This window comes from Molothrus ater, chromosome 3 (assembly GCF_012460135.2).
Source record: "Molothrus ater isolate BHLD 08-10-18 breed brown headed cowbird chromosome 3, BPBGC_Mater_1.1, whole genome shotgun sequence".
In the NCBI taxonomy this organism is placed as follows: Eukaryota; Metazoa; Chordata; class Aves; order Passeriformes; family Icteridae; genus Molothrus; species Molothrus ater.
The window spans coordinates 107,868,389-107,885,200 of NC_050480.2; the positions used below are offsets into that span (position 1 = coordinate 107,868,389).

General features: G+C 45.0%; 3 protein-coding genes across 3 annotated transcripts; all 3 read left to right on the plus strand.

Annotated features, from left to right (window-relative positions):
* The first annotated feature begins 3,172 nt into the window (after positions 1–3,172).
* Positions 3,173–4,126, plus strand: LOC118684583 (taste receptor type 2 member 9-like). The gene has a single exon (XM_036379520.1). It carries the CDS (start codon positions 3,173–3,175, stop codon positions 4,124–4,126), a length of 954 nt encoding a protein of 317 aa, XP_036235413.1.
* An 8,668-nt stretch (positions 4,127–12,794) lies between these two features.
* LOC118684726 (taste receptor type 2 member 9-like) lies at positions 12,795–13,745 on the plus strand. The gene has a single exon (XM_036379794.1). It carries the CDS (start codon positions 12,795–12,797, stop codon positions 13,743–13,745), a length of 951 nt encoding a protein of 316 aa, XP_036235687.1.
* Positions 13,746–15,842: 2,097 nt separating this feature from the next.
* LOC118684581 (taste receptor type 2 member 7-like) lies at positions 15,843–16,802 on the plus strand. Its single transcript, XM_036379518.2, has one exon. It carries the CDS (start codon positions 15,843–15,845, stop codon positions 16,800–16,802), a length of 960 nt encoding a protein of 319 aa, XP_036235411.1.
* The last annotated feature ends 10 nt before the right edge of the window (positions 16,803–16,812 follow it).

Consider the following 16,812-nt stretch of genomic DNA (forward strand, 5'->3'; position numbering starts at 1 on the left):
GCCCACCACCATTCACCATGGCAGCAAGGAGGTATTTTGACTGCAGCCTCACCTGCATTTCTCCCAAAAGTATCCATTTGGCATTTCAAACCCTCCCTGGCAGAGGATGAGACCATGACCCCACTGTGCAGACAGGACAGCAGGATTGCTTTGCTCTCCTCCCCAAACAGGGAACACCTCTTGGTTAAGATTTGCTCTTTTGATTTTGTCAGATTGTACCCTGGTGAAATTCTGTTCATAGGCCTACCTGGTGGTGAAGTTGAGCTTAATGAAATACCCACTGCTCTTCTGTTTTTCTTCTTTTTTCCTAAATATATTTAGAGCTAGTCCAGTGAGTGTATTTATTAGTGGCAATTCCAAATTTGTATTTCTACAATAAAATGCATGAGTTGTGATTCTGTGAATCTGAAAGTTCTTATTGAACATGACAAGACTTACATGTTGAATTTGCCATAATCAGAAATTAAACTGAGCTGCACCCAGGCCCTTTCATCTCTGAGGACCAGCAAGGGCTTTATTTTCTGCTAAATTTCTATACTCTTAATGGAACAGAAAAATGTGCAAGACTGGAAGACAAACTGGCTGCAAAAAATGGAATAACAATCCTGCCAACCTGCCACAAATGTTTTGGTATTCACAGAATGAAATGGCTGCAATGAATAGGTTTCTCTCTATTTTGGAACACATTTCCTTCTGTTGTGGCCCTGTGCTGTGGCATATATTATGGGCTGTATCAGTGCCTGGCAGTGGCTGATAGCTCAGTGTGAACACGCTGAGCCCTGTCACTCACCAGAGGTGGTCACTGAGCCACAAAGAGCGAGGCAGGAACGGCCCTGGGGAGCTCAGGGGGTGCTGAGCCCCCTTCCCACTCCAGCCCTGCACGTCCTCTGTGCCTCACTGCCTGCAAGGACAGGATTGCCTGCTCTGTGGGACTGCTCTCCTGGCCTGCTCTGACCTGGAGATGAGGTTGGCTTTTCCCAGTGCACTGTGGCTCAGTGAAACACCCAGCTAACAGGCTTTGCTCTCAATCAGGGAAACAGCTTGAGGAGTCAGGAGTGGAGGAGACAACTCATTAAGATCTGACTGCAGCCCCCATTCGACTTGCCCCTGTGCTGCTATGGAGGAGGAGGTGGAGGAGCTGGAGATGAAGAAGGGAAGTTGAGCCTCAGATGAAAGGAGTGTGGAGGGAGTGTGATCAAGTTTTCCATTTCTTCCTCATTATCCTGCTCAATTTTCTATATTTAAATAAATTACATTCATTTTCCTGGTGTCAAATGCATTGTGTACATGACAGTAACTGGTGAGAGATCTCCCTGCCATTCTTTCAAACCCTGAGTATTTTCATCATGTTTTTCACCCCTTCTCTTCCTGTGGGCGAGAGAGAAGGAACACCTCAGTGGAGTTCTGCCTTCTCCCTTAGGGCAACCCATCACAGCAGGTGAAACACGAAATAGTGTCAACAAATACAAAACAGAACCCGAATTGGTCATTTCTACCAGCAGCTCAGGTCCAGAGGCAGATTGTAAGCAGCTCTGCAAGACACATCTTCCCTGTGAAAGGCCTTGAAAGGACAGGAACAGCCACACATCCCTTCTTCCCCAGCTGCTGCTCATGCACTTCAACCTTTAACCTGACAAACCTGACCACTTTCACAGGAAAAACCTGGAAGATCCATCTCATACCCTACATCCATTGCAACATCCATCCCTCACAACCTCACATGCCACAAAACTCAGCAGGCAAAACCCAGCACCTTGCACATGTTACCACACAAAACACCACAGCCCCAGTGAACCATGCTGGGGTCCTTCTTCCATCCCCATGAAACCCCTGAGGATGTGACAGCCAGCACAGAATCCCTGTCCTGTGCACCAGCCCCACTCAGCTGGCACTGCAGGGGACAGGGTGTCCATCAGCACAGCCACCATGCACAGCCCATGGGGACAGATGCAGGATGTGCCCAGCCTGGAGAAGCTGACACACGAGAGGCGCCAGAAATCAATGGGAATGGCTGCTCAGCACTGGCCCAGAATGGAAAGCTGTTCTGGGTCACATTCCAAGTCTTTATGGTGGCCAATCAATGCAATTACGAGCATGTGATATCAATATTCATGTAACATATTCCTGGCTCTTATATCCCACAGAAAACATGGCTATCATCATTTGGAAGAGAGAAAATGCTGGGGGTTCATTTCCTGTAGCCAGAGAGCTCTTGCTTGGGGTTTCATTTTTCCTGCCTCCACCACAGCATCAGATGAGATCTCCTTGGTTACTGTGGTCCTGATGTGCAAGGCCAAATGGGACAGGTCCTGCACTACCCCAAAGGGCACAGGCACTCCATGCCCCACACAGCTTAACACAACTTGCCTGGGAAAAACCTCACAGCTTTCAGGGTCTAAAGTCATTTGGAAACTTTAGGGCATTGCAGTGTGGGGGAAACTCAGCATGGTGCCATCTTTGAAAGCCTTCACTTTCCCAAGCAGATGAGATGGGAACCCTGGCACAGGGACTTGTCCTGATTTTTAACAATTTACGTCATATGCTCCAAATTAAACTTGTAAGAAGTACCAGCTTTATTTTCTTAGCTCCCATCACCTGCTCCACTATGGGACTCTTCACTAACTCTTAAGGCAATGCCATTGGAAAAACAAACATGGATTTCAATGCCTGTGAAGCATCAAAATAAACCCCACTTCTCCAGCATCTGGCTGAACGTTGCAGCAGCCAGACTCTCAAACTAAAAAGGACACTGAGTCCCCTGACCTGCTGAGCACATCCAGGGCTCTGCATGATTATCATAGGCAAAAAAGGGACAGAAGAACCCAGATCCTGAAGCCTGACACTGATCAAACAGAGATCAGTATCAATATCACAACACTCTCCACTGCAGAAAAACATCTCTGCTGTTTGTGACACCCATCACAGCTCCCCCAAACCAACATTCAAATAGTCAAGAGTGGCCCCGGGTAAGGGGATACCCAGCACATTTACATCCCTGCACCTGCCCTGCTGCCCACAGCAGAGGCACCAAAATCCCCCCCAGCAGCAGCAGCAGCTCTATAAAGCTCCTCTTGCCATCCCTGACACTCCACCAACAGCAGCCACTGACCTGCCTCAGGCTCTGCTGCCACAGCCCCCTTGGCCAGCACAGCTCTGCTCCCCAGCTCGCACCATGGAAGCTTGTTACCCTCCACAGCAATTCAATGTCACTGTATATGGGCCCATGGCTTTGGCCATCACCACCGTGGAGGCATTTCCTGGCATGTGGATAAATGCTTTCATCGTTTGTGTGCTTTGCATTGCCTGGGTCAAAAAGAAAACCTTGAACTCTAATGAGAAGATCTTGCTGCTGCTGGGATGCTCCAGGATTTGGTATTTGTGTTTCTCATGGTTATATGTCTTTGTCTCAGCAATTTTTCCCTATTACCTTCAAGTTCATCCCATATTTCCACTAATTCAAGGTTCTTACAGCTTTTTTAATTGTTCCAACTTGTGGGTTTCTGCCTGTCTTTGTGGTTTTTATTGTATAAAAATTGCCAATTTCAGGAACAGGTTCTTCATCTACCTGAAAGTAAAAATTGACAGGATGGTGCCCTGGCTCTTGTTGGGGTCAGTGATGTTCTCCCTGATTATTGGAATTCTTGTCTACAACACTATTGATAAAGCTATCTGTAAAAACCTCAATTTCACCTGCCCAGAAGAACTTTGGAAAGCAACAATTGAAATAGACGAACATTTTTTCCGTCTTTATTTTCTCACTGGTTTTGTACTTGCTGCTTCATTCCTGGTAGTCATCTTTTCTGCTGTTTTCCTTCTCTTTTCTCTCTGGAGACACAAGTGGAAGATGCAGACAAGCTCCATGAAGGACCTCAGCATGGATGCCCACATCAGAGCCATGAAATCTATTCTCTCCTTCTTCATAATGTACAGCATCAACTTTATGTTTCTGATCTTGACTCTAGTTTATTCAATGGATTACCAAAGTCACGTGCTATTTCTAAGTTTCTCAATTCAACATGCTTATCCAGGAGTTCATTCCCTTATTCTCATTCTCAGCAATCCCAAGCTGGAAAAGACACTGCTTAGGATTCTCTCTTGTGTGAAGAGCAAGCTTTGCATGAGGTAGAAACTGTAACAAATGCTGGAGCTCATGCAAAATATCTTTAGAGAAAACAGTTTCAATTAATGCTCATTGTAACTCTCCAGGCAGAATAGACTGTAGAGAAGTTCAGCCTAGATGTTAGGAATATATATTTCAAACTCTTTAAACTAATGTTAGTAGGAGGCAAATGAATTTTTATTTGCATTTAATTAAAACAGCTCTTAGAATTAAATTATTGTACGTAGCAAAGTCATTTAGACCTTGTACAGGTGCTGGATGCAAAAGGACAATAATCATGCTGCAAACCTGGCTCAAACATTTTAGTTTTCACTGATTGAATTGACTGAATGAAACAACAGCTTTATCTCAATTTTGGTATATCCTTCCTTCTGCTGTGGCCCTGTGCTGTGGCATATATTATGGGCTGTATCAGTGCCTGGCAGTGGCTGATAGCTCAGTGTGAACACGCTGAGCCCTGTCACTCACCAGAGGTGGTCACTGAGCCACAAAGAGCGAGGCAGGAACGGCCCTGGGGAGCTCAGGGGGTGCAGAGCCCCCTTCCCACTCCAGCCCTGCGCGTCCTCTGTGCCCCACTGCCTGCAAGGACAGGATTGCCTGCTCTGTGGGACTGCTCTGACCTGGAGATGAGGTTGGCTTTTCCCAGTGCACTCTGGCTCAGTTACAGCCCCAGGAAGGTGGGTTTTGTGCAAGGTGCAGCGTGGAATGAAGCCACAGCTTCATCTCACAGTGACCCACAGGCAGATGTACAGGGTGCCTGGGCCAGGAGCTGCAGCTGGGGGCCTGTGGAGTCTCAACCAGGGTGATGTCAAGGCTGTCCCATGCTGGGAAAAGCCAATTCCAGGCACTCTAATGGTCCCAACACCAGACGTTGCTCATCTCATCAGCGACCCTTGTGGCTCCTCTGGGAAAAGAGAAGTCCTGAAGGACTGCAGGCCATGGGAGAAAGCCATGATGGAGCAGGAGAAAAATGAAGGAGACAACTTTTTATGAACTGACAACAACATTCCCTGTGCTCCTGTGCTCCTGAGGAGAAGAGGTGCTAGAGAATCTCTGAATGAGTTAAACTGAGCCAGAGATTATTGCTGGGGGCAAAGATCAAATATTCTAGTTGTGTGCATGTTCTACATCATCCTACTCTGTTTTCAATAGGCAATAAATTAAACTGATTTTCCCTGTGTCAAGTCTTTTTTGTCTGTGAGAATAACTGGGGAGTGATTCCCCTGTCTTGGTCTCATCTCATGAGCAGTTCCATCTTATTTTGCCCCCTCGTCCTATTCCAGAGTGAGAGTCAAGGAGTGACTGAGGGGGGCTCTAAGAGCTGCCCAAGGACAACTCACCATGAGAGTGAAATGTGAAATAGTTCCAGTGTGGAGGAACACATTCAGTGCAGACAGCTCAGGGAGCAGCTGCAATGGGAGGGAGCTGCAGGTTGTGGGGAAGTGCTGGGAGTCCCAAGCATGGTGCCAAGCCTTGCACAGCAAAGGGCACAGGGACTTGTGGCACCAGCCAGCTGACTGGACACTTAAGACACCCCAGTCATCATGTGCACAGACAGGAAGGACACAAAATCCCAGGGATTCAATTGTTTGGGCACCTCCTCAGAGGCACCTAGCTTGAGCTGCTTTTGTGCTACAGTGCCATGATTAAAGTGCTTGAAAGATCCAGAGGCCTGAGACTCCACTATGGGAAAGCCAGTGCCAAGCTGGTGAGGAAACCTGGTCTGGCTGTGAGCGTGGTGTGTGCAGGGAGTGGAGTGGGGCAGCTGCCCACAGTGAAGGGGCTTTGGTCCCTGCAGTGACAGTCTCTGGTGCTGGGCCGTGACTGTCAGAGGCTGCCTGGGTGGTGAGACAGGAAAATTTCCTTCACACCAGCATGAACAGAGCAGAACCTGAACTGGTCACTTATTTTACCAGCTCACGCTCAGAGGGTTGTTTTACCTCACACCCAGTGCCAGGTGTGCATTTCTCATCTCACCTGCCAAAAGCTTCCTTCCTGCTTCTGAACTGAGTGATACAACCATTTAGGCCAGAGCAACCTCTCAACCACTGCAGTATCACTTTTTCCAAAGACCACACAGACTAGCAGGCTGCCTCACGAAACTACCCAACTCTCCTTAAATAGCAACTCCCCAGAAACAAGCAAAGAAATAATTAATGCCACTTGATAACATGCCAATCCACCTTCTGGAGCTAGGAAGCATTTGGAGTTGAATTTATATTTCCATAACAAGTTCATGACACCTGCCCTGAGGAGATTTCATTTTGTTTTCCAGGGTTCTGAAAAAATTGTGGCCTTCTGCATATTGAAGGCCAGTTATGGATTGAATAGATTTTCTCAGAAGAAACTGGGCCACTAATAGCCTAACCAGTTGGCTAACGAAGGCTAATCCTCTTGGATTTCCTATAATAATGAAGTATTCTGGAGAGGGAAGCTGTTCAGCCTAAACCAAGCTCAGATGGAAGCAATGCAGTCTGTATGTGATGTCTCTCAGATCTTAATACAGCTGTGTGTCCCTCCATATGCATAAAATCAGCAGTCTGATGCATTTTGAGATGCACAAGGACATTGAAAAAAATACACAAAAGCTGGTAGATACGTCCTGGAGAATCCTTCCCGTTCTTCAGTGGTGCCAGAGGGCATGGATTTGAACAAAAAGCAGACCCCTGTCTTTCAAGCACCTGATCCATATTTTCTTGATCTCAAAACTCAGCACTGGAGATTCTGATTTATAGACACCTTTACTTTTTTTAAGGTACCATATTCCTCACACTGAGCTGATTCCAAGCCACAGTCACAGTGTGATCCCACTATTGTAATATTTTATCCTGGTTCTGACCAGGACAGGGTTAATTTTTGCCAGGGTAAATTTTTTGTTAATTTTTTTATCATCTCCAGGTAGATGATATAGTTGTTCAGGAGAGGGTTCAGTTCAGATGATACAGCAATCAGGAAAGGGCAGGGCCAGCACTCAGGGGTTATTCTATGCCACCTCAAGGACAGGGGGCAAGAGAAAGGCTCTGTCTGTCAGATCAAACAGAGAACAGTCTCAAAATCACAACGCTCTCCACCGCAGAAAAACATCTCCGCTCTTTGTGACACCCAGCACAGCCCCCCCAAACCAACATTCAAATAGTCAAGAGTGACACTGGCCCTGGGTAAGAGGATACCCAGCACATTTACATCCCTGCACCTGCCCTGCTGCCCACAGCAGCGGCACCAAAATCCCCCCCAGCAGCAGCAGCAGCTCTATAAAGCTCCTCTTGCCATCCCTGACACTCCACCAACAGCAGCCCCTGACCTGCCTCAGGCTCTGCTGCCACAGCCCCCTTGGCCAGCACAGCTCTGACATGGAAGCTTGTCACCCTCCACAGCAATTCAATGTCACTGCATACAGGGCCACAACTGTGGCCATAATCACTATCTTGGTTTGAAAAGACAGGTATCTGCTAAGGAAGGCAGGAGTCCCCCTTGAAATGGAAAATGTAAACCTTCTCTCTCCAGCTTACTATAATTTTGAAATTAAGGGGCTCTCAGGAAAAGACAGGGGAATAGGAATAGCAGTTCTTTACTAGGAAAATTAAAAATACAAATGGAAGGTACAAAAAAACCTACTTACAGAGTCAGAACACGACCTGAGACTTTGTGGGGCAGGGTATTGGTAGCAGCCTGATTGAATGGTGGCTACAGCCCTTCTGCAGTGCCAGGTGTAGTTCTGTTGAAGCAGTGATCCTGTAGAAGGGTGTAATTTTCTTCTGAAGGTGCAGTGGTGATGTAGATCGGCGTAGTCTTCCTCTGGGAATCCAGTGAGAAAAGGCTGCCTCTGGTGTTCCAAATGTCAGATTATATCCAGGTAGGAATTCTTGGCTCAGCCCCCTGGGCGGAGCATCTCTGAGTTCAATTCTTGTCAATAACAAATTCATTTAGATCTGGTACATGGGCTGGATGCAAAGGGGCAATAAGAGTACTGCAAACCTTCCTCAAGAGCTTTGGCATTTGCTGATTGAAAAATGACTTAATTTAGCATCAGGTTTATTTGTGTTTGGGTTTATATTTCTTTCTGCTGTGTCTCTGTTTTTTGCAATATTATCACTTGTAACACTGGCTAGGGTGGGTGCAACTTGAAAGACTGCAGGCTATGGTGACCCCATGTCAAAGCTGCCTGATCCTGAAGGACTGCAGCCCATGGGATTCACACTTGAGCATGGGAGAAAGTGAGGAGGAAGGAATGGAAAACTTTTTGTGGACTGACTGCAACCCTCATTTCCCATCCCCCCACACCACTGTGGCAGAGGAACTGGAGAAGCCAGGAATGAAAGAGTGAATTTTAATTTGTGAAGATGAAGAGGAGAAGGCAAAGGGTTCTAGTTTTATGTTTGTTGCTCATTATGCTACTCTATTATCAATAGCCAATAAAATAAATTCATTTTTCTCAACTCAAGTCTGTTTTCTCCATGACAGTAGCACCTTCTATTCTCCTCTTGGCCTATTGCAGAACAAGAATAAAGGAGCAGCTAGGTGGGGGCATGGCACCCACCCAAGCTCAACAAACCCCAGCATATTCTCTGAATATGAAATAATTCCAGCACGAGCAGAGCAGAATCTACTTTTTTCATTTCTGTCACTAGCTTGGGCACAGAGGGACACTTTTTCCTGTGCCTGGTGCTAGTGGTGCATTTTCCACCCATTCTTGGCAGGGTTTGTTTGGCCTCCTGTTCTCCCAGGAGGAAAGTATGTCAGAGGTGGAGACCAAATATCTGAGGCCTCCCTCAGGCAAGGGAGGAACTAAAGCCCAAGATCTTTTGGACACACCATTCCCCTGAGCAGAGTCATAAAAGGGGCTGGGGGCACTGCTAAAAACAAGGCAGTGCTCCAATGCTCTTGGAAGTCACAGAGAAATGAAAGAAGTGATGAGCATCTGTTCCCTTTTGCTGGGCCAGGAATGTGAGTTACAGCCTGTTCAACCCACGTGTCCAAAGAAAGCCCAACACCAATGTCTCCCCTTCAGCCAGAAGAGGCAACTACAGGTATCTGCTAAGGAAGGCATGTAACAACTACATGTTACAAAATGAGTGCTTGAGATTGCTTCAAAAATCACTGGCAGGGGTATCAGTAAAAAACAGATTTAATAATAAGCAAGAGCATGATGAAGTTTGTTGGCAAGATTCACTTTACTACTGCCTAGATAGTTAAGGCACACCAAGGGAAAAAACAGGAAAAAAAAATCCCATCAATCAAAACAGAAATGAACCAAGGACTATCTCTGTGTGTTTGTGTGTTAGTGAGTGTTTAGGTGTGTGCAACAAAATGGTAGAAAGGGCAAGGATAGAAAGGAATACAGCCTCAAAGCTTAACAGCACTCAAAAGTACTTAACTTTCTTCTTAAATTTAACCATTTAGCAAAGGAATAACACTTAACAGCATTTAACTTAGCTTTTAGCTTATATTAAACTTATTTACAGGCCTAATTTACATAAATATCTAAGATACTTAAACATCTAAGAGAGCAGCATTTCTCCCATATTTGTCAAAGCACATTCACACATGTATGCAAGGTACCTGTGAAAAATTCCCCTCAAAGGCAGTGAAATATTTGCTTTGGATGTCTTTACATCTCATCACCAGGCCAAGAGTTGAGCCTCGAGGAGTGGGGGATAGGCCCAGGATCAGGTTGTTGGTCAGGGATCTCTGAGTGCAGCAAACTTGAGAGTTCCCACCTATGTGAGGCCTCACTGGTCATGGCACACTAGGAGAGCTCAAAGGGTCTCATTTTGGACTCTCATGTTTGTCTAAAGGGCTGCAAGAAAGTGGGTTTTAGTCATAACAATGTTTCTTCCTGGCTGCACTTCAGTTCGACACTCCTTCTTTGAAAGTGTGAGAACTAGGATGTTCTGCCATTCAGGCAAAAAAAGTGATTTCTTAGGCTGTTGATAAAAAAAGCCCAGGATCTCATTAGGCAGCAGCAGTTCCTGGGAGCAGACAGTAGCTCTGATAAGCTCAAGAGGAGCTGGGCCCAGGTGCTGCTCACCAAGGCTGAGGCCTAACAGAGCATTTCTCAGATCACAGTCTGAAAAGGGGAGGGGGAAGCACCACCTCAACCCCACTACCAAAAAAAGAGAGGCACCACCAGAGGCTACAAAAGAGACACAACACACTACTGCTTCCCCCTTTTAGTTCCATTTTTGAGCAGAGGTTGTGCAGTTCTCCACAAAACATGGCAGGTTTCTCTCAAGCTCTTCTTTTTTGAGTTCCCAGTCGTCATCTCTCTGGTCTAAGGGGGATTCCTCTGTGGCAGTTCCTGCTCTCCACCTGTACAGCACAGACACAGCTGCACTCACAGGTGCCCATCTGCAGGGGTCAGGGGTTGTGGCTTGGTCTGGTCAAAACCCTGATGCCATCAACACTTGAGAAACACCACAGTGTGTCCAGCATGGTGCAGCCCCAACCTCCCCCTACAAGGAGCCCCTGGGCCCCAGCACTGCCTGCATCCAGACATGGACATTCCAAGTGTAAGTCTTGCCCAAGAGAAGACAAACCCTTTCCTCCTCCTGCAGGGCTCTGATTTTGTAGGCACTCAGGATTCAGGAATCTCTGTCAGAAACACCATCTAATATCAGGAAAAATCCTTTTTCTTTAATACTGCAGCTCTGTCCCATCACTGCAATGCTGTCCTGGCTGAGAGAATGGAGCAAAGTCAGAGGTTTGACACAGATGCACTGCTGCACCATGTCAGGTTTATATACTTCTTTTTTTGGTGAATTTAAAACAGTGCCAAAATTAGGTGAAAACAAGAAGGGAGGATGCTCTGAATTATTTTACTTGCAAAATATCTGCATTTCCTCCCTGCTTGTAGTGAGCTGGGACTGTTAAGAAGAGATAAGGCAGGAAGGGTGCAGGAGATCAGCATGCAGGTTCTTGAGATTAGGATTTCCTGCCCTCATTATCTGGATGGAGATCTCAGCCAGATTCACAGACACCAGTTCAATCTGCCACTCCTCAGCATCTGGGTTATCACCAGGGCACATTGGGAACATCTGCTGGGGCAGAGCTGCACTGCTCAGGCTGGCCAGCAGTAACACAGCAGTGACACAGCCATAACTCAATTGAAAATGGTACAGGATAAGCAGCCTGGAGATCTGGAAAAAGCAGGCTTTATCTAAGGCAAGTCATACAGGGATTCCACAACAAAAAAATCTTATTTCCCAGGGTGTCACCTGGGATAGGGGCGATGGGAAATTTTCCTCTGTGGGAACTGTTTCTCAGAGCATTCTTTCCAGTTGTTAAGGACATAAACATAACATTGTGCATTAGAGTTGATACACAGCTGTAATGGAATGGGCCAGAATTTAGGCAACCATTCACCTAACTAGCTAGCTAACTAAGGCTAATCATCTGGGATTCCCTATGTCATAAAGGGAGAAAGAAACAGATTCTGGAGAGGAAAGCAGCTCTGCCTGAACAAGCACAGATGGTACCAATTTATTATTTGTATGACGTGATTCAGATGCCAATACAGCTGTGTGTCCATCCAGATGAACAAAAACAGGAGTCTTGTGCCATTTGAGATGCACAAGGGCATCCAAAATATACTCATGGGTGGGAGATACAAAGTGTTGGATAACCCTTCCCTTTCTCAAAATATTCTGGAGGGGGTGGATTTGAACCAGCAGAAAACACCTGCATGTCAAGCACCTGATCCGTATCTTCATGCTTGAAAATCCAGCACTGGAGACTCTGATTTTATAGCATTATTTTTCTAAAGTGAAATATTCCCCACAAAGAGTTGAGGTCAGGTCCCAACCATGGTATTGTGTTGCAATTTAATTTAATTAATTAAAATTTTCATTTAATATCCCGGTACAAGATCAGTCCCAGCACAGGCAGTTCATATTCACATTCCTGTTGTAATAGAAATAACTTTCATATATCTCACAACCATATGGGAAGAAGGAAGGAAGGAAGGAAGGAAGGAAGGAAGGAAGGAAGGAAGGAAGGAAGGAAGGAAGGAAGGAAGGAAGGAAGGAAGGAAGGAAGGAAGGAAGGAAGGAAGGAAGGAAGGAAGGAAGGAAGGAAGGAAGGAAGGAAGGAAGGAAGGAAATTCCCTATCCTATACTATGTTTTTCTTCTATCAGCAAAACCATAGAGGAAACACACATCAAAGCATAAGGCAGACAACAGGAGTATCAGGAAATTAAAATTCCCTCAAGGCAATGCTCTACCCACCATCAATATAAAAAGAAACCAAAATAAAGAATAGTTTTGAATGAACACATCCAAAACAGACTTCTTTATTGGAAGTTACCAAGAGACAGAAAAACCCAGATCCTCAAGCCTGACACTGACCAAACAGGAATCGGTATCAACATCAAAACACTCTCCACCGCAGAAAAACATCTCCGCTCTTTGTGACACCCAGCACAGCCCCCCCAAACCAACATTCAAATAGTCAAGAGTGACACTGGCCCTGGGTAAGGGGATACCCAGCACATTTACATCCCTGCACCTGCCCTGCTGCCCACAGCAGAGGCACCAAAATCCCCCCCAGCAGCAGCAGCAGCTCTATAAAGCTCCTCTTGCCACCCCTGACACTCCACCAACAGCAGCCACTGACCTGCCTCAGGCTCTGCTGCCACAGCCCCCTTGGCCAGCACAGCTCTGCTCCCCAGCTCGCACCATGGAAGCTTGTCACCCTCCACAGCAATTCAATGTCACTGTATATGGGCCCATGGCTTTGGCCATCACCACCGTGGAGGCATTTCCTGGTATGTGGATAAATGCCTTCCTCATTTGTTTGCTTTGCATTGCCTGGGTCAAAAAGAAAACTCTGAACTCTAATGAGAAGATCTTGCTGCTGCTGGGATGCTCCAGGTTTTGGTATTTGTGCTTCTCATGGGTATATTGCTCCCTTTCAATAACTTCTCCCAATTACCTTTTTGTTCAACCCACATTTCAACTAATTGTATTTTTTCAAAGCTTTTTTAATTGTTCTAACTTGTGGGTTTCTGCCTGTCTTTGTGTTTTTTATTGTGTAAAAATTGCCAATTTCAGGAACAGGTTCTTCATCTACCTGAAAGTAAAAACAGACAGGATTGTGCCCTGGCTTTTGTTGGCATCATTGCTTTCAGCCTTGGCTATCGGCATTATCGCCTATGACATCGCTGTCTCAGAGCTCAGTATCAACCACAATTCCACTGGGCAAGGAAATTTTTCAAAAGTTAGAGGCAAAATGGATGAAAATTTTTTCCAGATTTATTTTATCTATGGCTTTGGATTTGTCACATCTTTCACAGCAGTTACCTCTTCTGCCTTTTTCCTTCTCTTTTCTCTCTGGAGACACAAATGCAAGATGCAGGAAAACTCCATGAACAGCCTCAGCATTGATGCCCACATCAAAGCCATGAAATCTATTCTTTCCTTTTTTATAATGTATAGTATTAACTTTATATTTTTGATTCTGTCACTAATTCCTTCAACAAAGGAAGAAAAGTATGTGGCACTTGTTAGTTTAGTATTTCTGTATGCTTTTCCAGGTGTTCATTCCCTTCTTCTGATTTTCAGCAATCCCAAACTGGAAAAGACACTGATAAGGATTCTATCCTGTTTCAAGTGCACAAGGATTGCATGAGGTAGGAAGTGTAATAAAAGCTGGAGCCCACACAAAATCTTGGTATTTCATTATAAGACACAAGTCAATTTATCTCTAAGGCAACTCTCTGGGCAGTGTAGATGATACAGATGTTCTTTCTTTAGCACTGAAGTTAAGAATAAATCTTTCAAATTCTTTGAGCCAAATGAGTATGAATTAGATTATTGCTAGTACTTCATTTTGGTAATTCTTTGAGTTCAATTCTTGTCAATAACAAATTCATTTAGATCTGGTACATGGGCTGGATGCAAAGGGGCAATAAGAGTACTGCAAACCTTCCTCAAGAGCTTTGGCAATTGCTGATTGAAAAATGACTTAATTCAGCATCAGGTTTATTTGTGTTTGGGTTTATATTTCTTTCTGCTGTGTCTCTGTTTTTTGCAATATTATCACTTGTAACACTGGCTAGGGTGGGTGCAACTTGAAAAATTTGCAGTCTGAGGGGCGCCCATATTGGAGACATCTGATCCTGAAGGACTGCAGCCCACAGATGGGATCCACACTCTAGCAGGGAAGAGAGCATGAAGAGGAAGGAGTGGATGAGAAAACTTTTTACGGACTCACTGCAACCGCTATTCAATGTCACCCTACACCATGTCGGGGAGGAGGTGGAGAAGCTGGGAATGAAAGAGTGAATTTTGAGCTGTGATGAAGAAGGGTGGAAGGACAGTTCTCTAGTTTTGTGCTTGTTACTCACCATCCTACTCTATATTCAAGCAGGAATAAATTAAATTAATTTTGAGTCTGTTTTCTCCATGACAGTAACTGGTGGGTGATCTCCCTGTCCTTATCTCAACCCATGAGCTTTTTCCATCTTCTATTTTCCGTCTTGACCTGTTGCAGAGCAAGAGTGAAGAAGAGGCAGGGTGGAGGGTCTGGCAGGTGTCTAAGTTTAACAATCCACAAAAGGTCATGTAAATATTAAATAATTCCAGCATCAACAGAACAGAATCTAACTGCTCATTTCTTTCACCAGCTCTAATTCAGAGGGACAATTTAGTGCATACTCAGTGCCAGGTGTGTATTTTTCATATTATCACCTTCAAAAAGATTTGCTCCTGTTCATGAAATGAGAGAAGCAACCTTTTAAAGCAGAGTAACATCTTAATCACTACAATATTTCCTTTTCCCAAGACCACACAGTCTCCACAGGGTGTGGTAGGTACAAAGTCTTGGTGAATCTCCCCCCTTCTCCAATGACACTGGAGGGGATGGCTTTGAACTAAAAGCAGACCCTGTGTGTTAAAGACCAAATCCACACATTCCATGCATTGAAAACCTGGTATTTGAGACTCTGATTTTAAATTATTTTGTTTTCAAGTGGCCAGATTCCCCATGCAGAGCTGAGCCCAAAATTCAGCCATGGTGTGGTCCTGCACAGTCCCAGCCCAGATAGTTCAACTACACACCAGTTGTAATAGAAATAAGTTCTACTCACAAAGATATGGAGAGAAGAAGAAAGAAGCAAGCAAGCAAGCAAACAAACAAACAAGGAAAAAAAACCCAACAACCCCACAGAGGTTTTCTATTCATTCAGGAAAAGAGGAGGAAACTCACATCAAAGCCTTAAGCGGAGAACAGGCACTATCAGGAAATCAAAAATTCCCTCAAGGCATATAGTCTGCCCATGATAAATGTAAAAAAAAAAAAAAAAAAAAAAAAAAAAAAAAAAAAAAAATTAATGCAATCAAAAATAAAATTGGACATAGTAGGTGACAAAGGATCAGAAGAACCCAGATCCTCAAGCCGGACACTGATCAAACAGGAATCAGTATCAAAATCACAACACCGCAGAAAAACATCTCCACTCTTTGTGACACCCAGCACAGCCCCCCCAAACCAACATTCAAATAGTCAAGAGTGGCCCCGGGTAAGGGGATACCCAGCACATTTACATCCCTGCACCTGCCCTGCTGCCCACAGCAGAGGCACCAAAATCCCCTCCAGCAGCAGCAGCAGCTCTATAAAGCTCCTCTTGCCATCCCTGACACTCCACCAACAGCAGCCACTGACCTGCCTCAGGCTCTGCTGCCACAGCCCCCTTGGCCAGCACAGCTCTGCTCCCCAGCTCGCACCATGGAAGCTTGTCACCCTCCACAGAAATTCAATGTCACTTCATATGGGGTCTTAACTGTGGCCATCATCACCGTGGAGGTGTTTGTGGGCATGTGGATAAATGCTTTCATCGTTTGTGTGCTTTGCATTGCCTGGGTCAAAAAGAAAACTCTGAACTCTAATGAGAAGATCTTGCTGCTGCTGGGATGCTCCAGGTTTTGGTATTTGTGCATCGTTTGGATATATAAATTTCTTTCCTTTATTTATCCCAATTACCTTTATGTTCAAAGTATACTTCAACTAGCTGTATTTTTTCAAGCCTTTTTTAATCATTGCAACTTGTGGTTTTCAGCCTCTCTTTGTGGTTTTTATTGTATAAAAATTGCCAATTTCAGGAACAGCTTCTTCAGCTACCTGAAAGTAAAAATTGACAGGATGGTGCCCAGGCTTTTGTTGGGATCAGGGATTTTAGCTTTGGCTGTCAGCATCGTTGCCTATGACATCGCTGATAAACCACACTGCAACAGAAATGCCACAAGACAAGGAAATTTGGGGACAGCAAATATCAAAATGGATGAACATTTTTTCCCTTCTTTTTTTCTCGCTGGCTTTGAATATGCTGCTTCATTCCTGGTAGTCATCTTTGCTGCTGTTTTCCTTCTCTTTTCTCTCTGGAGACACAAGCGCACAATGCAGACCAACTCCATGAAGGACCTCAGCATGGATGCCCACATCAGAGCCATGAAATCTATTTTCTCCTTCTTAGTGGTTTACAGCATCAACTTTGTATGTTTGGTCTTAAATATGGTTTATGTCACGAAGAAGGCAAATCAACTGACATTTCTCATTTTAGTATTTCAGTACATTTTTCCGGGTCTTCACTCCCTTATTCTGGTTTTCAGCAATCCCAAATTAGAAAAGGCACTGCTAAAGATTCTTCCCTTAGAAAGAAGTGTAAAACGCAAGGTTTGCATGAGTTAGGAGATGTAAT